The sequence below is a fragment of the Malaclemys terrapin genome, chromosome 2, assembly GCF_027887155.1.
Source record: "Malaclemys terrapin pileata isolate rMalTer1 chromosome 2, rMalTer1.hap1, whole genome shotgun sequence".
Lineage (NCBI taxonomy): Eukaryota > Metazoa > Chordata > Testudines > Emydidae > Malaclemys > Malaclemys terrapin.
In genome coordinates this window covers 212,053,762-212,081,042 of record NC_071506.1, presented here as the reverse complement: position 1 = coordinate 212,081,042, position 27,281 = coordinate 212,053,762, and the positions used below count along the sequence as shown (strand labels likewise).

Genomic DNA, 27,281 nt, shown 5'->3' with positions numbered 1-27,281 from the left:
GAAAAAACTTTTAAACTAAGACTTTCAAACAGTGAATAGTGCTTTTGAGTGCCTCAACTTTTGGGTGCTCAACTTGACTCCTTGAAAGAACCTGATTTTCAAAGGGCGGGTGCTCAGAACTTTCTGAAAATCAGACCCATTTATGGGGTCTCAATTTGTGCACCCAAGAACTGAGGCACCCAAAAATCACTAGTCACTTTTAAAAATCTTTATATTTCTTATTCCAAATAACTAACTGGGAATATAATGAGCAAAATAATCTTATTGCTCCAGTCACAATTTTTTCCCCCCTCCCCAGCCTCTCCCTGGGTTCCTCCAGTTATTTCAGAAAGTATCATTTAGAACTTCTTAGATTTACTATTTATTTTTTCAACCTTAAGTATGGGCAATCATTCAAGAGCAAATGTTTTCTGAGGAGGGAGTTCTGTTCACCCACATTAAATCTAACGTATCTGATAACTATCTGATTCAAATCAGAAATGACAGTGAATGCATATTAACAGTTTGAAAAACCCGATTCTAAATAAAAATAAAATAAAAAAAACCTTAGACCACACAATATGCAAAAATCATGCTAAGAGGCTGAAATGGAGCCCCCTAACAAACTGTCTTATCTGGACAAATCAAATATGCAGATACACCTCTACCCCAATATAACATGACCCGATATAACATGAATTCGGATATAACACGGTAAAGCAGCGCTCAGGGGGCTGGGGCTGCGCACTCCGGCGGATTAAAGCAAGTTCGATATAACGCAGTTTCACCTATAATGCGGTAAGATTTTTTGGCTCCCGAGGACAGCGTTATATCGGGGTAGAGGTGTATTATGGAAGAATTCTCTCTAAATGCTAGCTAAGGGGACAATACGATCAAGTTTCTGAAGAAGCATGAACCCTAACAGCTGAAGTTAAAGTGCTCTAATTAAAATGTAGATTAAATAGAGTATGAAGCTAAAGCGCAAGCTACTGAATTACAGAATAAAATACCACTGATCCAGGGTTTCAGTACTGTCTCTTCCTGGTAGGCATTTATTTGCAGGGATGGCAGTTGCAATCCTAACTGAAGTTCACTGCTCACAAATTCTATATATTTAGAATCATTGCTAAAAGTAAAAGAAAAACAAGTTTAACAAAATAAGACAATTGCTTCTCTAACGCTTCATGTCACGTATTAACTATAAAACACTAGATAATTTCTTCAACAATTAAAGCAAAACTTAAATATTCACTGTAAATTTAAGTAGCTGAAGAGCAATCCCCCAATACTGCTTTAGTGAAAGATGATCTCAACTTGTCCATAGTTATATTAAAGCATGGAGAAGGCGATAGCAACTATGTAACCAAGAGTCAAATGCAGTAACTTGGTGGAGGGAGCACCTGTGAGCCACTGGTTTAAAATTCTGCCATTAAACTAAAAAGAAGGTTGGGATGATTGTGCTGTATGCTTGAGTTAACCCCTTTTCTACGTACTGCTAAATCTTCCCTGCCAGAAATGAAATCCGTGGGGCTTACAAAGTTGCTTCTGAAAAGCAAATCTTATTTTCTTCTAATGGACCAATTACACTAAAAGGAAGAATTTTTTAAATAATATTTCAAAGGGAAAATACTCCTGAGTCCCAATTAAGTGTTCTACCTCACAACTGATTTCAAATATATATGCTCAACACTATATGTTAAACCGTATATTTTTTTAGAAGTATGAATATTTTCAGCAAGTGCAGCAAAATATGTTTGTTGTTTCCTTCCTTGGTTATAGTTAAAGGAATAAGAAAATTTAACCCTACTTACCTGAAAATTTCCTCTCTGAGTAATAAGGCACACAGATCCAACACAATGGGTATGTCAGCCTATTTGCAGTTAGGGGGCAGAACCAGACCTGTCAGTCACTGGCAGTATGGGAATGCTCCATCCCCGCAAAGTTCCATCTAGTTGAGATAACATCCACAGCCAAGACAATTCAAACAGATTGTGCTTAACATACTTTGAGGAAGAAACATGATTTCTCCTACTAAAGAGCATGGCAAATTACACCTAACAATGACAAATCCAAATTCTTGGATGTCAATTTCCAACTCTATTCTGGGTAACCCATTGGTCTCCCATGTGGTCCGCATCTCTAATTATTACTTACCTTATTTCTCTAAGAAGGGAAATCTTCAGGTAAGTATGGATAAATTTTCCTCTTCTTCATGCTAAGGTTCACAGACCCATTACAATGGTATTTTCACAATAGTGTACCTCTAGGGTAGGAAGCAGGATCATCTTTTAAATGCGGACATCCAAAACAAGGTAGATTATATATAAATATAAACTACATCTTTCCTGAGGAACCACAGCATGGAGATTTCTTCCAAAAGAGAGGAAATGGCAATGGCTAAGATTGGATGACCAATATGAAGAACTTGGTGAACTTATGAATTGATGGCTATGTGGCTGTAGTGAGGAGGCATGGCCTTCTTCAGAGGTTGACAGGGAGGGACCAAAAAGCACCCCTTTGGTGGGCAGAACCAGGAAAACCATGCCCACCCCACCAGAAGTTATGGGGTGGGACAGGAAGTGGAAATACAAAAGGCGGGCCCTGCAGCTCAGTTGGGCTGCAGCTGCCGTGCTGAGGACTGGCCAGATCTCCCCAGGTTGCCAGCCTACAGAGACCCTAAGGAGCTGTTGGGGCTGCTGCCTGAGGACTGGTATTAATGGGTAGGTATATGAACTCTAGATCATTGAAGCATACTTGTTTATGAGATCAGAATTCCAATAGGCTCTAGTAAGAACTAGATTTGTTTCTGTAGCCCCACTTGTTTTCTTTTACAGCCATCTTCATCTTCTGAAAGGAGACCATGTACTGGATAGTATTCATCCTCAGACCAGATCTATGACTGACTTCCCTGGCACCACATGTGAATGTTTGTTCTAAATCCAAGATGCTCCAGAAATTGTATCACTTTGTTTGCTCCAGCTTTCTCTGCACAGAACACTGATCAGAAAAAACTGTCCCGGAAGACGTAACTGAATTTCCTTCTTCCCTAAAGCCAGTATTATTGCTACCATGATCCCAAAGAGAGACCCAGAGAGAGTACAGGTAAGATCAAATGGTGAAGATCAAAACTGGGAAAACAAAAAGGCAGCAATCTACCATTAAAACATAATTATTTGGGGATAGTAAAATGGAAATACTTTGAAAACAAGCCTGCTTTAGGAACTTATTTGTGTGTCTCAGACAGGGACCTGCTCTGCTTGCCCTTCATTCTCTGAGGCTAGAAACAGGATGGGGAGCGGGTTATAATTATCCAATCTGAAACAGATGAGGATAATTTCATTCATGTTATCACCTCTCTGTGGATTGCTGAAATAGGGAATGGAACAAAGCTGTTCCGGAAATTCTTGCACAGCTCCAAAAGTTCCATCCTTTGGACAATGCCCAGTGACCTTACTGATCAAAGTTACAGCCAGCCCTTTGCTCCCGACATGAAAGAACCTCACACAAACCGGGAGTCTGGATGGAAGACATGTAGATAGTTCTGAGGCAGGTACTGGCTCTGCACTTGTTCTAACTACCATATGCAAAAAGGTATTTTTTCCTGTTGTAATTCCGGGACTGCTTCAACCCATCACATGACCTGTATTCCTCTATGTACTGCCTGGCAGAATTCTAAGTTGACTCTTCTGAGGACTCTGAATAGCCTCAGCTATTGAGCCTTCACGGGTGGGTAGAATCACTGGAGACGCTACTAACAGAAATGAAATTACAGGTGAGAAATTTTCCGTTCTGCAGCCCAGTGTTTCCCACAATCCTTGAAGTCTGAGAAATAGCAAATGTAGAAAGGACTACAGGAAAGGTCAGAAAAAGGAAAAATTGTGTCCCCTCCCCATCTATAATATTTGCTCAAAGGGCAAAATCATTTCTAGGCACCGCCTGCGGCACCTTTCTGCCAAAGGATGACTCTGCAAAGGACAGGAAGTCTACCTTGTAGTGCTTGATAAAGATGGTTGCATTTGACCAGGTTGCCACCTTACACATTTCTGCTGTGGATGCAGTGGCTCTTTCCATATGTTTGAGGTAAATTTTCAGAGCCCTTCTGACATCTAAGGAGTGCCACCTTTCCTCAGTAGGATGTTGTGGCCTTGGACAGAATGAAGGTTTCTTGGGAAACATGTGAAAAAAGCGTGCTCCTTTGGAATAAACAATTCCCAAGTCCTGAGCATCATCTTGTGCTCATGAAACACACAGTAAAGTTCCTGAATAAAGAATGCTGCCAATTCTGACACTTGTCTGGCTGATAGGATGGCTATCAGAAAGTAAGTTTTGACGTACAAATAAAATGCTCACATTGACATCAATGGTTCAAAGGGATAGTTTCTCTGGACTCATTACAATTTGGGGGGGAAAAAAGAGGTCTAATTGCTGGCTTGGCTAACCAGACTGCACTAGGGAATTTGTGTACCTGGGGATTCTCTACCAGAGAACCCACAGATCCTGCAAACATGCTACTAAGGACAGACACCTGATGCACAATGATGCTGGATTAGAGACCTTTGTCAAACCCTTCTTTAAGAAAGTCCAAGCAAGCCATAAATTCCTGGATTTCTAGGATTTACTTCATATTCCTGGCACCAGTCGCAAAATCTAGTCCAAAAATATACTCTTCTAGAAGACAACGCAATGACACAATCGCTTCCTTTTCAACAGCCAGGCTGTTAGATGTGGCTAGTTTGGATTTGGATGAAGCAGAGGCACCTTGTGAGGATGTCCTGTCTCTTTGGGAGCTGTAGAGGCGGTGACAATTTCAGCTCTATCAACTCCGAAGACCCTGGTCTCCTTGACCAATGTAGAGTTACCAATATTACTGCTGACTGTTCTACTTTTATTTTCTGAACTATGTTTCCAAACAATGGGAAGGGTGGAAATGCACAGAGGAGCCTGTGACCATTTATGGGATAGGGCATCTATCCTCATGGATCTGGGGTCTTCTTCCCTGGTAAAATACTTTGGTCTCTTTGCATTAATATGGTTCGTGAATTAGTCAGTTGAGGGCAGGTTGAATGACTGGATGATTAAGTTAAAGACTTCCTGATTCAGGTACCACTTGGGGTTGTTCACCTTGCTCCTGTTGAGCCAGTCTGCCTTCTGGTTCAGGACTCCCTTTATATGAGCTGCCCTGAGGGAGAGGAGAGAATGCTCTCCTCATTCCATGATTTCCATTGCTTCTGTATGCAGTGCTGGGCGTCTTGTCCCCCTTCGTTGGTCATGCTGTCTGACAATCAGACTGTTCCTCTTTAGGCTGGACTGGAACCTTCATAGTGGCAGTTTGACTACTCTTAGTTTATGAGGTTTACGCTGTAAAGTCCTTTCCTCCAGTTTCCAGATGTCTTGAACTGTTTGGGACTCCAGGTGTGCTCTCTAGCCCCCCAGGAAGGCTTCGGTTGTGAGTATCAGGGGTTCAGGAAGTCACATGGGCATGCCCTTGTCGACATCGCCCTGGGTTGATCACCATTTAAAGAGTTGATCACATGCGTTGGAACCCTCACTTGATATTTTGTGTGTTCCAAGGAGTAGTCCCACACCTTTAAAATGAAGCCTCAAAAGTGCCTGATGTGCGATTGCCCCCATGGAGTGATCCCCAGGCACAATACCAGGAGGACTAGCAATTGAAGGCTCAGTTCAATAGTTGTCCGTTACTACCTTGTCTTTGAAAAGCAGGGCTCCAGTGAATTTAGCAAAGCACAGCACCTGCTTCAAATGTCCAGGGACGAAGCCATCAGTGATACCTGGTCACTGAGCTGGAGGACAGGGCTTTGGCTGAGAATCTCATCGCATCAGCAACAATACTGTTGCCAGGGAAACTTTATTTAAAACAGAGCCAAAGTCAGGTTGATCTCTACTTGAAGGCTATGAGATCTTCGAGCCAGGAGAGAGATGGCTTTGCAAAGCAATTAGCTGTTAGGGACCCCTGTGGAAGGCTCAAAATCTTGAGTGGCCTCCATTTTTTTTTCCTTCTGTGAGATCCTTAGGATAGAACTCCCTTCTGAGGGGATAACCATAACTTTAGCCAGGGACAGTGTCAATCTTTGGTATCTCAGTAATTGACACTTTTGGTTCCTGAATCCTACAGAACCTAAGATCACTTTTGTTAATGTGCTTGCCCTCATCTGGCTTATCCCATGCATCCCTGATTACTTCCTCAAAAGAGGAATGTAGGGGAATCATGGCCCCAGGGGATGATTTTGGGGGAAGAAATTTGCTCAGAGGCTTACTCTTGATATTTTGTTCAGGTTGAGTCTGAACAGTGGATACAACCTTGTTGCACATAGCCTTCAATTTCTCAGGGGAAAAAAACCTTTGCTAAGTCTTCCTCTGGTCCTGATTGTAATTAGAGCCCAACCTCCAGACAATTCACAATCCTCTGTTATAGAATGGGAGGAGAAAGGAGTCAGGACTCATACCTTCTAGATCTTTTATGTTTTCCTTTCCATTTTTTGTTATCTTTGATTTTTAGCTTGCTTAGAGCATACAAGCTGTTGCGGCTTTGGTGATATCTTTTGCAGGTAGCCTTGCTGAGGGCCTGAAGTCCTCTCATGAGCTCTCTTCCTGAGTTCTTGCTGATTGGATCCCATTCCCCCAGGAAGTGTGTGTGGGGGGGGGGAGGGAACTCTTCCAGAGCCCTCCTAGCCAAACTGCAAAGGAGGCTGTGTGCTGATGAGCCCTGCTTTTCCCACCCAGGGTCCTCAAAACCCATTTTAGGACTTGGGGGAGGGGGAGGGATTTGTGACTCCACAATTCTGCCCTCTGTTCTCCAGGGGACACTTGAGAATTACCCGAGTTGGTTGACTGGGGACTTCCTTGTCCTTGGAGCCTCTCCCTGCTCTACCCATAGACTCCTGGTCCATTTTTCCCCACATCAGAGTTGCGGCAGAGAATCCCACATGCTTGTCCAACTCCATATGCCGAGACCTAACAGAGTTAAAGACGAAAGGCTGGGTGCAGGTTAGGCATAAATTGTTGTCTGCCATGCCTTGGAGGGGGAGTCACACAGATGAAGCACTGTCTGGATTTCATTCAGTGCTTTTTAGGCCACTCTGCCATACCTGGAAGGTGCAGAGTAGCCAGTAGGGAGGCACTACAGCTGAGGCTCTGGGGGGTTTCAACACCCAGCTCAAAAATTAGCCCAGGAGGGAGAAGGGCATGGGAGGGAGATCACTATTCACCACTGCTCCGCATTTTGACAAAAAAAAAAAAAAAGTCCTCCTTAGACAAATGTGAAAGTGGGAGCTGTAAAAGCCATCATCTCTGCACTGCCACAAAGGCAGAGAAACTGGAAGCAAGCAGGAGTCGAGGGGGCATTGCCAAACCATTTGGCTCTAAAACTCTGATCCTCCTCCGAACGGCGCAGAGAGAGAGAGAGAGAGAGAGAAAATGCGAGCAGCTCAGACGTCAAGAAGTGTGGGAGACGCTGGCATGCAGAAACAGCGGGCAAGAGACCCCTTACTGCCTGCTGGTTGTTCCGCAGCTGAGCCGCTGTCCCTCATACTCCACAGCCATCTGCTGGATGGAGACGGTAGAGGTAAGACATGGCAACCTGTTACAGAAGCTGGGAACAATAACCTGGATATTAGGGTATAATGACCCACAGCAATAGCTGGGAATGACAGCCCAATAGTTATGGCATCATGACCCACACTAGCAGTTCAGGATGACAACCTGATACCTTCCCAGTGTTTTAAACATAGTGGGATAGGAATTTCCTGCCATTACAACTTCCCAGGGTGCATAAAGATGGATATATAACTATAGCTTCTCTAAGGCAGCTGCCAAGCTCCTATGCATAATTTTACAATACCCAGTAACGCTTGCCTGAAAGAGTTTATTCTTTGGTTTTTGTTTTGTTTTGTTTTTTGATGGGGAGGAGGTGATTGTTTCAAATATATTTTACTATTTGATTCTCTAACTCAGATTTGGAATGCTGGGCTTTCCTCCCTTAAGGACAAGGCATTTCCTTTGTGGGGTTATGTATACCTCTGCCTAAAGGAATCAGCACATATTTACGTCCCGGTCTTTTCTGCACTGATCTGCCATGCTAAACTCTTTGAGGGTGAGCAGGGAAATTAGGAGCTAAAGATTATCTGCCCTGCTGCATGCTGTGAAGATGAGAAACTCCTTTTGGGAGTTTGTCCGCATAATAGTGCTTCAGAGGGAGGAGTGAAATTAAGCTATTACTCTGAAAATATTACATGTGTCTAGTGATCTCCCAGTCTTCAAAAAGGCTGGGTTTATTTGCCTCCTGCATTTATCTAAGTGTGAACTCAACTATGAAAAGTCTATAAACTGTCACAATAACCTAGAACAATGTGTGTTGATGGGAAAAGGTACAAAAGGGCCAAAAGACTAAATTAGTCCAAACAAAGAGGCCTACTGATATAATTCCAGGACTGGATTAAGATGAAGCCTGGTAAATAAGAGAAGTATGGGAAATCCATGAACCAAAATTGGTTTCTCAGAAATTGGGCCTAATTAGTGGATAAAATAATGAGAAGATGGGCTATTCCACCCACATTCCTTTGGGGATCCTCAAAGAGACTTTGAGGGAACAGATGTCAACACTGGTTGACTAAAAAAACAAGAGAGAAGGGGAAAGCGCAAGCTTCACCATCATGGCTGCTATCCCAACCAGCTCCTTGGACCTTGGGATTCAGTAGAATACCACTGTGCCTTTTTCATCCTAATCCTGAAATGTCCTAACCAGATGGGGCCGGACCCAGATGATGCCACCTCCTCCACCAGATCCAGCTAACTCTTGAATACCATCTGGAGACTGCATCACCCCGCAATTCCCAATGTGTCCTCTTCCTTCCTCACCTTATTTCTTCTCTTTTCCTACCCCTCTCTTTTTCCTTCTGTCCAATAAGTCGGTCTTAGCCAGCCATGACTGCATACTTTGCAACACTGCTGTAAGCCTGTGACCAGAGAGGCAACTAAAAGCAATACCCTTAATAGACTGATCCTGGTACAAGCATGCCAGCTCTCAGAGTGGCTGATAAGACAGTGTGATGTGTCAGTGTTTCTCCAGCAGTAAGGTTGCAAGTGAGTCAATACCAGAGAGACAAGCTGCATTTTCTATCTTGCTGTTCTTTTCTTTCCCCTTTCGTGTGTGTGTCTTTTGTCTTGTCTTCTAGGAAACAGGACCAGATTTCAACAATAGCACCAGCCCATCTCAACTACTTCTCTCTCTTTCCCAAAAAGGACAGTTATTACCATCTAAGAGACTGTTGAAATAAAGGGATTTTCCCTCTAAAAATTTCTCTGCAGCTAAAAGAAAAGGGAATAGGGGATGTTGTTAAAATGAAAAAAAAACAAAAAACATTTTTTACATTTCAAGTTTGTTTTAACGGTTTTCCCTTGTTTTTTTGTATCTTTAATAGAAGATTTAAAAGATTTTTAATTACACGTTTGCCATAGTACTAAATAGGCCGAGGTCGGTTGACTAAACCCCAAACCTTGTTTAAAACAATTTAGGGTCGGGCAGTTACAGGTCATGTCAACACCTTTTACTTTTTGGGCCCATTTATTTCATCTAAATTAACACAACATGTGCCCCTTATGGGTCTGTCAAGGAAGGCACTGGTCTGAAGATCAAGTATGGGCTTCCTAGAAGCTATGCCCCTCTATGTTGCATGGGATCTACATGGTCCAGACAGGTCTGATTTGCCTGGTGTTCTCGACCTGGGATACGAGTCGGTATTCTCTTGGGTGAGGGGAAGATGCACCTGCTATAGAAGTGGCAGTAGAGGGAGAAGGATAGGCCCAAAGGCCCCCTTACCACATTCTCCAGTGTTGGTGGTATCCATGCTGTCTCTGGTGTGCTCCATCCACAACCTGTAGGGAAGTGGAGGGAGAGGTTGGAGCAGGAGGTGGCTGAACTCCACAGTCAGAAGTGTGATGGCTGGTATGGACTATAGGACTTCAGGTGCAGTCTTTCATTTGTCGTGTTGCCCTCCTGAATCCAGTCCCCTTGTGGAGATGGAGAGAGTGGGGGCTACTTGTCCCAGAGCCAGTTCTTTTCCAATCTTGCCTGTCTCCTTTCCTGCTGGGGGGCAGGGAACCAAAACAACTCTGCCCAGGCTGGGCTGCTTCTTGCTCAGAAGAGCCAGCTTCTCTGATCCTGATAGGCAGTTCCCTCCTTGCCAAGGGAAGGGGAGCTGAAGTCACGCCACCCAGAGTGGGTTGTAAGGGAAACTACCTCTGCCCACAGAGACAGACAATCTCCCCAATGAAGAGCACAGGGACTTTTTTTGGCCTAGCTCTGACCCTGAAGCTTGCAGGGACACCAACTACCACAAATGCCTCAAAGGGGAAGTGGAACAATCAACCCAAAAATCAAGTGCAACCCTCAGACATAGCTGGGCATAGAGGAGTTACTGAAACAAACCGTTAGTCTAAACATTTGAAATAAAGCTTGGAATTTTCCTCAGGAAATGTCTACAGCAGGGGGGTAGGGCTGAGCTGCCAGCTGCTGTGGTGGCAGGTAAAACTAGAGGGAACTTAGGGGAAGGAGCATTCCTATGCTGCTAGTGACTGACAGGTCTGGTTCTGTCCCCAAGCTGTAAAGACGTAGAAGTACACATTATAACAGATCTGTGAACCTTAGCACATAGAAAGTGTATTTGTTAAATGGTTTAAAAAAAAAAAAAAGTAAATTTATTCCCCAGACCCTATTCCAGTTTGCAAACACATGCACTGCTGGTATATTGGATTTTTGTGCATGCACCTTGTTAAGAGCAGCACATCATTATTTTAGTTCATTCTTGTTGAAAAAGTTTGTTTTTCTTAATTATTTCTGTACATTAGTCAACCTTTGCCAGGCTACCACTCTTCTAAACTTGTTCACAATTTTTGATTTGTCAAGGTGGTAAATTAAACTGGTTCATAGTCAACCTTTTTTGCTCTGATGCTCTAAGTGGATAGTCATTAAATCAAATTTCTTTCAGTTCAGCAGTTTAAAATAATTTAGCTGACTACCCCACAAGCTGAATTTTAAGATAGTAAGGTCTGTTTGTTCTCTACTCTGCAAAATGTGCATTTCAAGTAAAGGAGTACATCTTTATTCCAATGCTATATCAGAAGAAACACTCTAAAGCAATGGGATTTTATTACTTGCAGTATTATACAAATAGAATAAAAGTCAGATGCAAATACATTTGTGCCCAGTGTAGTCTACTTACCTGTGTAGTGGTGACAACTAGAAAGACCTAAGTGCCAGTGTCAACAGCGCTATGTCAATGGGAGAGCTTCTCCTGCTGAAATAGCTACCATAGCTCACAGGAGCTAGAGTAATTAAGTCAATGGGAGAGCTATTTCCCATTGACTTAGAGTGTCTGCAGTGCAGATGCAACGCTGTAAACTCTGTAGTGTAGCTGTAGCCTGTCTCTCTCTCTTTCCCACTTTCCAGAGCCTCCTGGTTGCTGAGTGAGTGACTAAAACTTCAAAAAGCAACAGAGGGTCCTGTGGCACCTTTAAGACTAACAGAAGTATTGGGAGCATAAGCTTTCGTGGGTAAGAACCTCACTTACAGATTCAGACTAACACGGCTACCCCTCTGATACTAAAACTTCAGTTACCCTACCTTTCCTCCAGTTTCCTGGATGCTGCACTGGATACATGTGTTTCTCAAAAGATTTCCCCCACTCTCAGCTTTTGGGTCAATCCAAGTTCACAAAGCACACAAGCACATGCTTAAGTTCCAGTGATTTCAACTGGACATACTTGAATTTAAGTATGTGCTTAAGTGTCTTGCTATCTCAGGGACACAGTACATAGTTTCTGCAGCCTGACTCTGCTATAGATCAAAGAATTCCCATGCTAGAACGGACAGATACTGATCCAATTCTTTGACTGCTGCACAGTTCTAAACAGCAGCAGTGAATATTTACACTCTTTATTTTCACTCTGTGACAGCTTAGAAAATCTTTGAGCAGCAACAGACACACTTGGGTTAACTAAGAACTGGCAGATATCACTTCATGGTTTAACCGTGGGTTCACATTTGCAAGATTACTTTGGCAATCTTAAACTTAATTAAAAAAATTAAAGCTTAGTTTCTGCAGAAGTTGATGACATTAACCTGGAAAAGTTTCCTATTGGTCAAATATAAGTGGATTTGGTAAACATTGACAATAAATTTCGTCACAGACTGGGGAATCGTTTTCAATGGAAATAAATATTTGTAGTGTGACAGGCATACAATTTATCTGAACACTAGGGTTAGGAAACAAAACTATTTCTATTGTTGAAAATATTGAGTGACGCTAATAAGAATACCACCTCTGTCACTCCCAATATCTATATTGTAAATACTGGAGAGCCAATGTCCAGTACTGCTAGAACTGGTGACACTACAGAATGAAAGACTCGTACCTCTATTCTTGCAACGCTCACACTAGCAGCCACATTTAGCAAATGACTATGATCTTTCATAGTTATGAGAATTACAGCAACCTAAGCATTTTGCGTGTTTTTGGAAGAACTAGGCTACAACTTGATTTGGAAAAAAAAGTCTCCTCCTTCTTCAGTTTGAAAATTTCTTAATTTTTCCATTTAGAGTTCCCCTCCATTTCCAATCTTTTATTATGAAGTGTCTAGACACAAAATGTCTTGCCGCTCCAAACAAGCTATTATTATATAAATCAACATAATATATGTAAAAATGTTTTCTATAGAGTTGCTAGAATTTTGCATTGCCATATTCTAGTAAAAAACTAGTCAATATATGCATTTGAGCAGTTTTAGACAAAATCTTATCATAGCCAATTATTTCCTGGATTATTTTAATTGTGTCAAATTATTAGTTCTACAAGACAGCAAATCAAAATATAGTCAATATTACTACTTTATAGTTCACCAACTCAAGACTGATCACCCATACTGGAATACATTTTCAACTGCATTCATTCTGAGATGCCTGAATAGGTAAGACACTGAGATATATCAGACAAAATATATTAACTGCAGACAATCAAAATTCCGTCCACTATACCAGGATAAAACAGTAACTACATTACACCTCTCATACTTCTGGCTCTGTAAACGTATTAAGTGATGTCAGTTTAATTTTCTACATAAATAGTGATGATATAAAGTGGGGAAAAAAAGAGTAAATAAAATCAGGCAGATGAGATTTGGTTAAAAAAAAGTTGCTTTTCACTTTATCATTAGCATACATTACTCAAGAAGAAATAGCATACATTACTCAAAGGTATGTCACCACACATACCTTTTTTCAGCTTCATGAATATTTACTTTTTCTTCTTTTATAGCGTCCGACTTGCCTGAAAATCTGTACTGTGAAATGATTATAGTTTAAATAAATGTAAATTCAAATAACTATCCTGTATATCAAACAATCTTTCATAATTGTGCCCAGTGTAAGAACATAAAAAGGGCCATACTGGGTCAGACCAAAGGTCCATCTAGCCCAGTATTCTGCCTTCCGACAGTGGCCAATGCCAAATGCCCCAGAGGGAATAAACAAAACAGGTAATCATCAAGTGATCCATTCTGTAGCCCATTCCCAGCTTCTGGCAAACAGAGGCTAGGGAAACCATCCCTGCCCATCCTGCCTAATAGCTATTGATGGCCCCATCCTCCATGAACTCATAGGCGCCAACTCCGTGGGTGCTCTGGGGCTGGAGCACCCACAGGGAAAAATTAATGGGTGCTCTACACCTACCAGCAGCCAAGCTTCCCTCCCCCCCACCCCACCTCCTCTTCCCGAGCGTTAGCACGCTCGGGGGGGGGGAGGGTAACGCAGCATGCTCAGGGGAGGAGGCGGGGCCGGGGATTTGGGAAAGGAGTTGGAATGGGGGAAGAGGCGGGGCTGAGCACCCACGGGAAAGAGGGAAAGTCGGCACCTATGCATGAACTTATCTAGTTCTTTTTTGTACATATAATATTTTACACACACAAAGTTTCTGCATATCATCTCCACTTTAATGGGGGCTCAAATGTGAGCAGTTATCTTTTACTATATAAAATTTAATGCAGATAATTGCTTAAGAAAAAGTCAAATGAATGTAAATTTGTTTCCCTTTTAGATAACAGTAGTTGCTAATACTGCTACACGTAAGATTATTATAAATGAAAGATCAGAGGAAAAACATCCTTTTCAGATTGTCCATAGTCTGTTTCATGTTTTTCCCATATAGTTAGTTTCACCTGAGGTTTGTTGGCTTTTTCACACAACCTCAGGAAAGAGAAGAAACAGGAAAATGTTGCAGAAAACACAACAATTGGCAAGGGGACTCAAAACAAATATATTCAACCCTCTCCTCCAAATATGAATGACTAATTTTCCATCCCTACTGAGGAAGAGTTGAGGTTATGATGTGTTATATGTGGTATATGATGGTTGTTCAAGTGGCAAAGTTTATACCTTGGGGAGAGGAGTAGAGGGTATGTACCAGGGATTGCCGAATTTACTGAGTCTCTGAGCCACGTCCGACAATCTTCATTAGTTCGAGAGCCGGGGTGCACCTGCTGGGACTCCGGGCTTCAACCCCGTTCCTGCTGAAGACCTGAGCCCCAGCAGGCATGCCTCATGGGGCTGTAGCCCTGACACTCCTCTCCCCACTAGGCAGACGCCCCTACCCCCATCACCCTGCTGCAAGGCAGAGGTCCCAGGCTCCCAAGTCTGGTAGGTGGAGAATGGTGAAGACATAGGGGGTTCTGTGAGCTGCACTGTAACTGTAAAAGAGCCGCATGCGGCTCTTATGAGCCAGAGTTTGGCTACCTGGTATATATTGCTGTCTTGGACACTACAGGAAGACAAGACAAGACACCAGGAATGTGGCTTAACTAGGCTGCAACTTTATTAAGTAACACATATAGGAGCTATCTTGGAATTACTCCTATAGTACAGGTCATCCTTCCTTCTTCTGTAATCCATACCTTGCAGCGGAGTACTTATTATCACTCCTCTCACCCTGTTAACCTGGTCCCAGCCTGCTGCAGGGGCTCCGTCGTCCTCCCTCATATGAGGGTTAAATGTGTGGTGAAGAGTTTGTCTATCCATTGCCTCTGACATTAGGGAGCCCTGACCCCATTAGGGAGCCCTGACACCATTTTCTTTAGGAGATGGAGCCACAGTTTAAGGCCAAAAGGGACCAACAGATCATCTAGTCCAACCTCCTCTATATCACAGGCCATCAGTACAAAACAGCACCCACCCACTAAAGCGAATTTGCTTCCAATTCCAGTTTATCAGGGAACCAGATCCCCTGTTGATTCCTACCTGAGCTGAGCACCTGCCAAGATACAACAGAATTAATTTTACAACTTAACCTACCCTGGGCTGCTTAGAGGAAGGTGAAAAAATCCACAGCACCCTGGCCAATCTGGCAGTGAGGAGAAATTCCTTCCCAATCTCAAAAAGGTAATTAGCATGAGGCCACAGGATCTAAAAAACAGAGTCTTACTCTAATTTCAAGGGGTGGACGGAAGAATTTTTCTTCCTTGTGTAGAATGGTCTCCTTGGGCAGGGGTAAGGGCTTATAAACTCTCCTCTTAAGTTCTAGGGAGCTAATCAGCTTATATAGCATCCCTTCTGTCACAACCATTCAGCCACAGAGCCTCTCTCTTCCCCTTCTTAAGTCCAGCAGAAGAGGGGTGTGGGACAATTCTTAAAAGGGCCAATGCTTTTTCTTTCCCCTGCAGGCCCAAAGCAGGCTGCAAAGTGGAGAACATCTGATACCATAACAAAAAGCAAGAAAAGCAAGGAAATGAAGTTAGGTATGTTATATACAGACCAGTCTTAATGGACATATAATGCAGTGTTTGTGCATATTTTTATTAGAATAACCTGATTTATATTATTGGTAAGACATGAGTAATGTTACTGTAATTAATATGGTAATATCTTATTCAAGTTAAAATTTTAAATTGAATTGTCAGTAACAAAACGGAAAAATAGTTTGTCAAATAAGACTCTGACCTAGTCTACAGCACATATTAAAGTAATCAATAAAACCCTCTTTAGAAAAGCAGCTGTACCCTTCACTACATAAAATTAAAGTGTAACATGAGTATGAAATACCATTAGTAATTAGGATATTCTATGTGAACTATTTTCATTCCTGCCTAGATTAGTTTGTGACATAATGCAATGTACTTTCTTTAGTACCTTCTCATCCATATGAAAATCCTTTAAGAGTTCATCTGATTCAATCAGCTGCCCATCCTCAAAAAACTCCTCAATTACACCTCCCAAAGGACAGCTTCCACTTGAGGAATCATGTTTTTGAATCTTATTAGCTGAAAAGGTGGAACATATTACTGTGAAGTCTTCTATATTAAGCTGTTATAGCAATGAAATTTAAGAACTCATATTGCTTCCTAAATGTGAAATTTGTATAAAATTATTTCAATATGAAAGCTTAAAGCGTTTCTTCAAAGTAAATATTACAGTAATAGAGAAGCAAGAAGGGATATACTATTGATCTGACAAATTTTCTAATTTATTTTAGAAAATAATTAAGGTATGGGTTTTGCTACTGAATACCTACATATCTGTTCTCCCTAACTACACATTTTAAAAATTTCCATTCTTACCCATTAGCAGTGCATCATATGAATCTGTGACAGATTTCAATGTTCCAGATTCTTGAATGGGACTCTCTCTGTTTTAAACAAAAAGTACATTTCAAATCTCTAGTAAAGAGGCAGACTAACCTAACCTAACTACACAAAATCAAAGCTTTCCAGTCCAACAATGAATGCTTTCAGCTGTGGACAGAACATGTTTACAGCATAACAGTCCCACTATGAGTTAGTTTTTCTACACTCACATATTGCTTTCCTTGAAAATCCCCCCTTCTAAACACATTCACAATTGTTTTAGTATTATCGTAAGTATAGTAGTAATATTTACATTATTAAAGTTCTTCAATTTTGGCTTTTCTCCTCAACACACCTTTGCCTAAAATAATGTTGGGGGAATCTTTCACATCAAAGGTCAGACAAATCCAGCAGTTACAGAAAATAAAGAAGATTTGTAAATACTGTGTTAGTTAACCAGTTCACCAATTTCAAAATATTTATAACACCTTTTCTGCAAGATGAATCTCAAAAGGTATTTATTGAAAATGTTACTAATTTACGTAGACTTCACCCAGACCAACCAGACTGCCAACCCCAGCCATCAGTTGAGCAGGCCTGAATTAGAGAGTGTGCACACATCTAATCCTGGGATAATCTTCTTAATTTATGAGCCTCAATTTCAGCATTTATACAATGGGAGTTATATTTAAGTCCTACTGTACAGAGATGCTGTGAAACCTAAGAAAATTTTACTGAAGTATTATATAAGAGCAAATATTACACAGCAACTAACAGGGAAAAGAGCTCAGAAGTTTTAGGCTCCCAGCCCTGAGTATTTTACTTTAGGCCTCATGGCCTGAGAGGCGGAACAACCTTCTCTAGCTTTTAAGCACTTGTATGTTTTGACCAGCCCTGCTTTGTAAATCACTATACAATTAGCTAGCTTTGTATCATATCAACATTTAAGGCCACCTTTAAAAAAGTATTTTCAGCTATATATGCACCATGATATGGTGTATTTCAGATCGTTTTAAAACTAAACAGTTCTCAAATGTTTTTTCAAGCTTTCCCCGAAGAATGTTTAGGGTGGGGTTTTTTTGGTTTGGTTTTTGTTGTTTAACAATGGGAAAAAAATATTTAACTGACTTTTTTCCTCCTTCAAACACCAAAAAGTCATATTCAGGTAGAGACCAAGAATAGAAAGTTTCAGCCCAAAGGTGAGTATTTTGGAATGAGCCAGGGCTCAGAAACAGGTGTGGGGGAGGGGTACCAATTAACTGTACCAGCACTTCTCTGAAGCTAGTACTTTGTTCTTCAGAATCACAGCTTCTTTTTAAAAACAAATTTTCTAAGTTGTTATAGTTGTGAAGAAAACATCAAAAACGTGAAACAAATGTAACCAAGGCAGAAAAATCCAGTCTCTAGAGACTGGGAACAATAGGTCTGATATTTGTTCTTCCATTAAGGTGTTAAATCAAATCCCAGTGATAGTTAATAATGTTGACATTTAAATTATTTCATTCCTCATGTATGTAAGGAGAGGGAGAATGACAGATCTATACAATATACTGTGAGTCAAGTCTCATCTTGATGCCAAAAGAAGGTGGCACTTGGGAGATACCACCAATTATTGTTTTCTCAAATCAAGGAGCCAGCAAAGCCCATGACATACTGAAACCCCACCAAGGCGGAGCCAAGTTCAAAGAGCTCAATGGAGCTTAGAGAGCATGCAAAAACATATTCTGAACATCTGCAAAATGCATGGTGGGCAGTGTCTGATTTTGGTGCCTTCTCGGGGAAGATCTTGGAAGAGCACCTCCCACCTTTTCCCTCCTCAATCTGACACCTGGTTATGAACATGTGATAACTGGGATCTCAAACTAGAGCAGTCACCACAAATTTTCACCCTTGGTTATAAGCACATGAAAAACCATGTGGACTGGATGTCTCAAGAGTTTGGTAATGGACGTACAAAGCTTTCCACAGGATTTCAATCTGACATCCCGATTATCTACGTGAAACAATGTGATCTCCATTCAGCTCTTAGCAACATATGTTCGTATCATGAAACACATCATTAACTGGTACCCTGGATGGCCCTTAGTAAAAAGGACAAGGAATAAATGGGTATGGGAACTGATCCTTAGACATATTTCCCCTAGCTCATGCTTAAGGATCAGCGGTAAGGCAACATGTGAGAAATACTGTTGCAACACCGATAATATGATCTATCACTTCTTCTAGAAACAGAAAACTTCATTTTCTATTAATAATAATGTTACCTTCTTGGAGCACTAAACTGTCAAACCCTGAGACCAACATTTATCTGCATGAGTTAAGAAACTGTCCTAAAGGTCTTTGGATTTGTTTTTGTTGGGTTTTTTTAGTTTTTTTTTTTTTTTTTTGCTGCTGCTCCTTTACTTTCTCAAAAGTGAGATTCTAAGATACACAGTTAAAATTAAACTTTAAAATGGATATTTAAATCACACACTTCAGCCCTACCCTAAGCAAACTTCCTACTTTCCTCCTTTGTACACCATAGTTTCAGGAAAGGGAGGATTTCAAGGTAAGAAATTGGCAATATTTAAAAAAATAGTTTAAAATGTTAGTTGTAGTATTAACCTAAAAAAAGGTAAAGATGACAGGGAGCAAAGAGCATGAACAGAGGAAGCAAATAAAAATTGAACGGGAAGGCACTTGTCTTCACGTCTTTGGAGAAAATCCTGTACTATAAACCTCTATGCAAGTTTTATACTTTTCTCATAAGATTACCAATTTTGTACAACAGCTAATATATCAAGCAGCTATAAAAAGATTTTGAGTCTCTCTAAACACACATGGTGAGCTGCCATTTATAGAAGGTTGCTAGTACATTTAATTCTGCTCTCCCTCCTTTACTGTACCTTACTCTGATCTCAATGTATAGATCAAACACCACAATGCAAGACTGGTAAAAATATTGACTAGAACCTAGTAGACAAATTATAGTTTTAAAAACTATTCAGCATGTGAGAAAAACGTATTGTTACTATTTGGATAACCAAAATCACTTACTCATGGGAATGCAGAAACAGCAGAAGTTATAGCAATAGAAAAAGTTATATTTTAAAATGCCATACTACAATATAAAGCTATCATTAAGGGGACACTAATGAGATAATTCATATATACATCATTACAGCATTACCAGTATTACTCCCACATCTTACTTAAAAAGAATTTTAAATAATTAATTTCCTTTTCAGCATTTTTTTTTTCCATTTCACTCAGCCTGACCAATTCAGTTACTTTGGTTTATAATCAGCTTTACTTTCTGGTTCTCATGCAGTAACCATACGCTGTGTTTGGACTCAGAACTTTGCCAAAAAATGTTTAAATTCCCAAAGTCAATTTTCGCTGATTTTTTTTTCAATTTCATGAAACTGTTTCTGTTCACATTGAATGCATAACTGTGCTGCCCACTCTACTAAACATACACATATACAGCGTTTTTGGGGAAACCTGAATACTTGGACTAAACTAAGTTGATGTCTCAATGTACTCAGTATTACACAAATATTTTTTATGAAGGTAAAGCAATGATATGCATACCTAAAGTAATCCCTTGAATCCTTAGTTTCTGGAAGGATAAGGCATTTTGGCTTGACATCCTGTTTTTCCTCTGAGGTAGTACTGATATTACAGTGCTTTTCAGTCACATGGTTCATTGTGAATGCAAGCTCCCCTTCATCAGTGGTTCCAAAAAGGTCAGGGTCATCCTGAATTACATCAATCACAAGAATATCATCTTCATAAGCCTTAAGAACATCTGGAAAGTTTTTAATCTTACTCTGTGCAAGATCCATTCTTGACTTCTTTTTATCATCATCATGCATTTCTAATGAAACAGAATGGTCAACTGTTTTACTGGAACAATCTAGTGTGCGACTTTGCTCTATAGGTGCAGTAGCAGAAGAGTCAGTAACATCCTCAAGAGCAGATGACTCCAATTCTCCCTCAAGAAAAGCACACTGATATGTAGAAACATGTTCAGAAAGTATATTTATTTCATTTGAAAGACTTTCAGAACCACCACTGCCAAAGTCCTTACTGCTCATTTGGTCAGCATTTTCCTTTGAGGGGATTACAGAGATATCTGCCTCTTCAGAGATAGGTTGCTGCTCAGAGACTACTATAGAGGAATTCTCCTCGGCTCTGTTCTGCCTTGCTGAAGCAGCAGCAGATTTGTGAAGACGTTCCAGTGGACTGTATGTTTCTTTATCTAATGATCTAATACAGTCCACTTTCCTGGATTCAGTTTTATTTTTGCGTAAAGGAATTTTGAAATTTGATAGATTTCCCGGGTATAACATTTTCATTAAGTTTGGAATTGTAACTGTTTTTTTCATCATTGATGTCTTATGATTAACAATCATTTTACTTGTATTGTCATCTTCAGATATACCATCATGGAGTGCCATCATCAGATTTTTCTTTGCTAAAGCGCCTTTGTTTTTATCATCTTGTTTTTGTTTTACTGCCAAATTTAAGATCACCTGAGCTTCATGGACAGCTTCAGACTTAGAAGCTATGGGACTACTATCCACTGATGACTCTAGATTTTCATTACAGGTGACTCTCAAAGTCCCACAAATATCCAATAATGACGACTCTGGTGTTCTAACAGAAGTCAGACATTCAATGTTAGAATCCATTGTTATTTTACATGCAGATTCTTTGACACTTTCTGCCTCTAACATACTTAGCTCTAATTGCCTGGAGTTATCAGTTAAAACCATATCTCTTACAGCTTCGGTATTGTTTTCATATGAGCATTCCTGAGAACCAGAAGTTGAAGTTTTTCCTTCCAGGACAGACACGTGATTTTTATGAAACCATTCAGAAGTCCTAGCACATGATTCACGAGGCCAAACATTTTTACCAGACATTGGTACTATTCTTTGACAGCTATATAGCTGTAATTTCTCAACATTACTTATCAGTTTTTCATTTGACACTATCCTCTCTCTCTTTTGGCAACTGGCATCATTGTAGTAATCAGAAATGTTGTCATTAATCAAAGTAACCACTTCTGGACTATTTGAGGTATTCAAGCGGTCTTGTTGTTCTATACTTTCAAAACCACCCTTTTCTCCTTTTGCAATTTCAGATAGCTGAAGTCTATTCTCAGAACTACCTTCTATTGCACAGGGTTTCAAGTGCATTTTTCTATTAACCGAGGCAGTACAACCATTTTGTGCTTCTTGAGTATTTGGTTCTAGATGGGGATTTGATTTTTGATCAAACGAAGATGAGGAAGTAGTTTCATTGCTATTTAACTCTAAAACTGCTAAAGGGTCTGTTGTGGCAGTTTTATCTTCCGTATGTAACTCATATTCACAGTATTTGTTGTCCATAACTGGGAGAACATTCTGGATTGATGATTTTTCAAAAAGTTTCATCCTTTTCCTGGGCTTTCTATCAATACTCCACTTTCTTTCCCTCAAGCACTTACTGTTTTCATTTTGACAATTTTTTCTATTTTGGCATATTCCTTCTTTGTCAAATGATATACTTTTCTGTGTGGACATCTGCATTACATTAAGCTTGCTATTCATATCACTCTGTCCCATAACACTGTCAGGACAAAAAGTCTCTCTCTTACCCTGTGCTACATGCAAGAATCCACCACCAATTTTGTAACTGCAGTTGGTTGCATCAACTGAAGACTTTACAAATGTATTAAGGTAACGACAGTCATATAATTTTACAACTGGATTCTTTTCTACTGTGGATGGCAAGCTATTATAATAATTTGGGGTTTCTCTGCACTTTTCACCCTTAGACTTTACCAGTTTGCTCTTTGTCACTTTATTTTCAGTTACTTTTACATCCAAATTCTGTAAACACCTGGTCTTGGTGAGTCTATTTCTTCTCCTGTTACACTGTACTGCAGATCCTGTCTTTAAACCCGGGCATACTGGTATCTTGCTCTGAGTTCCATCTGACTTAGCTACCTGGAGAGATTCAGAGTAAGCTACTAGTGGTTTCTTTATGTTATAATCTTTTGATATATTTAGATCAGTGTCTAGCTGCTTTCCATCCTGTGCATCTGAGTCTTCCTTAACTTCTATTTTTTTCTTTGCTGATTTAAAAAAAAAAAACGAATCACAGTCAGTCTTACACACGAATACAAGTGCTTTAAGAAAAAACTGAACTATTGCCTTTTTAGAAAACATACTACACACATGGTTCTTCAAGACTATTATCTACCAAATAAAAACTATACAGGTGAAATGTAGTTGTGTTACATTCTGACTAACATTTTTACATACAGAAAATAACTAGCATATTAACTGGCTTAAAATATCTGTTATATAAAGTCTTTACAGAATGCTAGGCTGTTATAAGAAAAAAATTTGAATGAACTGATAGTAACTTCAAACATATCCCAACTGGCAAATCAAACTAAAGTATTTTTGCAAGAAAATGCTAGATACTATTCCCACTTTTAAATTTTAGGCAAAGCCTTATGTTCACATATTATGTGTTGAAATAAATATATTCATAAATTACATGTTCAAGATCACCCGAGCAAAAAAAAAAAAAAAAGCGCCCGTTTAAAAATTTAATTCAAGAAAAACCAGAAAGACAAATTTCTTATTATACTAAGCAAATTATACTAAGCAAATTACTGTTCTTTTAACAGGAAATATTCACTATATCTAAAAATTGTATTTGTGAACATTTCATTGCAAATCTGAAAAAAAAATATTGGTAAAACGCTGTGAGAAAGTTAATAATACTTCACATAATAATTAAACTAAGGCAATGGTTTTCAATCTGTGGTCCCGGGGTGGAGAGGGGGGACACATACTACACCTCTACCCCAATATAACGCGAACCAATATAACATGAATTCAGATATAACGCAGTAAAGCAGCGCTCTGGGGGGCGGGACTGCGCGCTCCGGCAGATCAAAGCAAGTTCGATATAACGCGGTTTCACCTATAACACGGTAAGATTTTTTGGCTCCTGAGGACAGCGTTATATCGGGGTAGAGGTGTATGTCTAAGATTTTCGAAGCGGTTCACACCTCCATTCTAAATTTTTTAAGGGTTCGCAAATGAAAAAAGGTTGAAAACCACTAAACTAAGGTGCTTGTTTAATAAGATCTCAAATTTTCAAAATAGATTATAATTTCAGTATTTAAGTTTTTCCTATTGCAATAAATCATGCCTATCTGAAAAAGGGCTCAAATACACAATACTATTTTCAACAATACAGAAAAAAGTTCGTATTTCCATCAAGAAATTAGAGGCAACAACAATGCTCCTAGTTCCCAACCCGCATATTTATGGGCATAGACCTGACCCAAGTTTCCAATTCACTAGAAAGAAATTCCTTCACAAATCAATTAATTTTACAGGTATATTTACAATCTCTCCCTCTTATGAGGATTTTACTTTGTATCTTTCAGCAAAATTTACAACTTTGTTTATTTTTAAATATCTCCCTAGTTCAAGTTGTCCCACTTTCAGAAAATCACAATTAACATGCAAAAAAAAAAAAAAAACTACCCCCAAGTGCACTTTTTGTTTCTGTTGCTAGTGGGATATTACTTTGAATGGTATTTAAAAAGAGGCAATAAGGTTGAGAATTTGAAGCAATTGGGACAGCATCCTACAAACTAGAAGAGCAAAAAGACAGACAGCAATGTATAAGCAGGGGAAGTAGAGGGGTATAGATATAAGACAGCAACATACAAATATATAAGCAGATACAGAATAAGATCTTACTAGGCTTTCTGATCTTTAATTTTAGTTCAGCTGAAACCACAGCCTCTTCCTTTCCATCTTTCTGTCTCTCACCATTGTCCTCTATTCTACTAATGAACAGATCATCAGTGGTTGTAGAACCCACTTCTTGCCCTACAACCTGTTGCTGCTCCATCTTCCCTCGTCTGCTCCCTCGAGTATTTCCAGCAGCAGAACCCCTGCCTGGCCTCCAGCACTGGGCTTCATAATCCTTCCCACATATCAGCCTTGACTGAGAAGCAGCCCAGGTCACCATCTTCACCCTTTCATCTGCTGAGGAGCCCCTGCTCCTCTTCCTGTGTTCTGAGGTTCCTGCTCCCCCCAAGTAAGTCCTACCCTTTTCCCCACAGGTCCCTGCTTCCTTCTGGGGCCCTGGTAGCCATAGTTCCACAGAAGAGCTCCTGCCTCTCCTTCCTGGGCTACATGCTCCCTCATGGAAGCCTAGACTGTGTGGCTGTAGTACCACCATGGAATGCCTGCCCCGTATCCTTGGGCTACCTGTACTCTCCTGGGGACCTGAGCTCTGGAGATGTGATTCCTCAGTGGTGCATGAGTGCTTACCCCTCTTCCCCAGGCTTCCTACTTCCTCCTGGGTGCCTGAGTTTTGTAGTTGCAAGGAACGCCTGAACCTCTTTCCTGGGCTTACTGGTTCTTCTTGGAGGCTTAGTCTCTGTGGCTGCAGCACTGCCAATGAGTGTCTGCCCCTCTTCCCTGGGCTCTTTAGTTTCACTTCCACCAAAGACTGCCCACCCTTTTTCTCCAGACTCCTTTTTTCATCTAGAGGCCCTGACATCCTCCCCTCTGTTAAAAAACATCTGTCCCTCTTCCCCGGGCTCCCTACTTTCTCCTGGGGTCCCAGGACAGATAAGGAGCGCCTGCCCCTCTTCCCAAGGTTCCCTGCTTCTACCCAAGACTCTGTCCCTGCCAACAAACATCTGCCCCTTGTCACTGGGCTCTCTTCTCCCTCCTTGGGCCTTAGCACTCTTGGTTCTGAAAATGAGCGCCGGCTCCTTTTTCCCTGCCTCCCCACTTCCTTCTGAAGCCCCAGTTCTACCAAGGTGCATGGGCTCCTCTCACTCAGGCTCACTGTTTCCTTCTCAGAGTCTGGGATTTGCACGTCCAGTGCTATCAGGCTCCCTGCATCCTTCCCAGGCCCCAGCACTACTGGTTCTGACAAGGTGCATCTGTCACTCCTCTCTGGACTCACCAGTTCTTCCTTGGGGCATGGAATTTGTAGCTTCAATTCCATTAAGGAATGTCTGCTCTTTTTCCCTGGGCTTCCTAATCCCTCTTGGGGCCCCAACAGCCCCAATTTTGCTGAGGAGCTACTTCTTAGTTTTTCCTCAATCCCTGTTGCCAATTTCTCTTCCAACCTAGTTCCAGAGGAAAACTGCTGCAATCCCTGTCCTCTTTTTCTACAGATAGCCTTTTCCCAACACCTCCCTACTGGCACCATCACCTTCTCCCAGACTTTAGTTGCAGCATGGTCTGAAACCTGTAAAGCTGCTTCTCTTCTGCCTCCAGCAGCAGCAATGCCTCTTCCTCTGCAGCCTCGTCTCCCTTCCTTTCTTTTACCTACAAGCCTCGTATTAGTCCCATGTTGCTCCTCCATAGATGCTACTGCTGGGAATGTGAGCTGCTCACATGGGACCCTGGAGAACAGGATAGGTGATGAAGAGCAGGATAAGGAATGCATTGCTTTTCTCTTTGCCTCCCGCTGAGGGTTCCCCTTGGCTGCAGAGAAGTCCCCAGAGTGGGCTCCCATCTCTGCATCCACAGGTTGTGGGCAGGGCCCCATCGTAGCAGTCAGTGCCTCCCTGCTTAGCTGCACTTTCCGAGATCTTAGCTGTGGCATCCTGCAGGCAGGGAAATGGCCCCCAGGCTCTGCAGAAAAACTGCCTTTAGCAACAAGCGGCCACGGCAGAAACCAGTCCCCCAGCTATACCACAAACCAACCTGGCCAGCCTCAGTATTTGGGTAGAAAGCAGGACCGATGGTGAGGAAACTCGGGGACAACCTGAGTGGCCTCCTAAACACAGCTCCCAACGGGTCAGGAGGGCTCAGACTTTGAGCGGTGGGGCCCCTAGCAGAGCAGCAGGACTCGGACAGAAAGCTACACCCGCCCGTAGAGGAGGTGCCCCCAGCCACCCTCCTGCTGCTCGTTGCCGGGGGTTGTTCTGAGTCTCTTGCCGACCCAGAGAAAAGATTTCACGGGCTCCACCCCGCCCCGAGGGCTCTGAATTCCGCTCCCTCCACAAACTAAAGATCTGTGAGCTCAAATACAGATCCCCGGCCAGCGCCGCTGCCTGCAGCCCCTCACAGCCAGCACCTGAGCCGGGCGGCAGCCGCTCCAGCTCTCACACCCGCCTATCTGCTCACCCTGCCCTGCTGCTTCCAGCCGTGGCCCCGCAGCGCCCCGCCACCCCATTCACTCAGCCAGCGCCTTTGCCAAGCATAGGCCTCGCCGCCGCCCGCCCCGTCTCGCTCTCCCCCTCACGCGCTCCCCCAGCAGCAGCTAGGGCGCGGCGCGGCCCCCTGCGCAGGGGCACAGGGCAGGGGAGCTGCGCAGGCGCAGGCCGAGCTGTGAAAAAGGCGCCTAACCACTCCCAGCCACAGCGTTTCTCGAGCTGCCCCAGCACCTTGCGAGGCCGCTGTTCCCCGTCTTGAGGAGAGCAGTTCAGCTGCTCCCGGCTCCGTATGCCCGGGGCACCTGCTCCCGACCGCTCCCACACTCGCTTGAGTGGGGTTGGTCCCTGCTTTGTCCAAGCCAGAGCGGGATAAATCGAGTAAACGGGTGGCAAAAATGCAGCCACTACTCCCTATGTAGCGTGCACGGCATAGTCAGCATTAGGAAGCAAGAGCTCGCAGGAGAGAAAGAGGAATCTCTAGTCCCTTTGCAAG

General features: G+C 41.8%; 1 protein-coding gene across 1 annotated transcript in view; it reads right to left on the bottom strand.

Annotated features, from left to right (window-relative positions):
* The window catches only part of TOPAZ1 (testis and ovary specific TOPAZ 1), an 89,992-nt gene extending 63,814 nt beyond the window's left edge, over window positions 1-26,178 (bottom strand). Inside the window, exons 1-6 of the mRNA XM_054017628.1 lie at window positions 24,942-26,178; window positions 20,176-22,708; window positions 16,597-16,664; window positions 16,169-16,299; window positions 13,265-13,332; window positions 990-1,105 (exon numbers count right to left, since the gene is read on the bottom strand). Coding sequence (XP_053873603.1) covers window positions 990-1,105; window positions 13,265-13,332; window positions 16,169-16,299; window positions 16,597-16,664; window positions 20,176-22,708; window positions 24,942-26,178 — 4,153 coding nt within the window. The remainder of the gene's footprint in view (window positions 1-989; window positions 1,106-13,264; window positions 13,333-16,168; window positions 16,300-16,596; window positions 16,665-20,175; window positions 22,709-24,941) is intronic.
* Window positions 26,179-27,281: the final 1,103 nt, after the last annotated feature.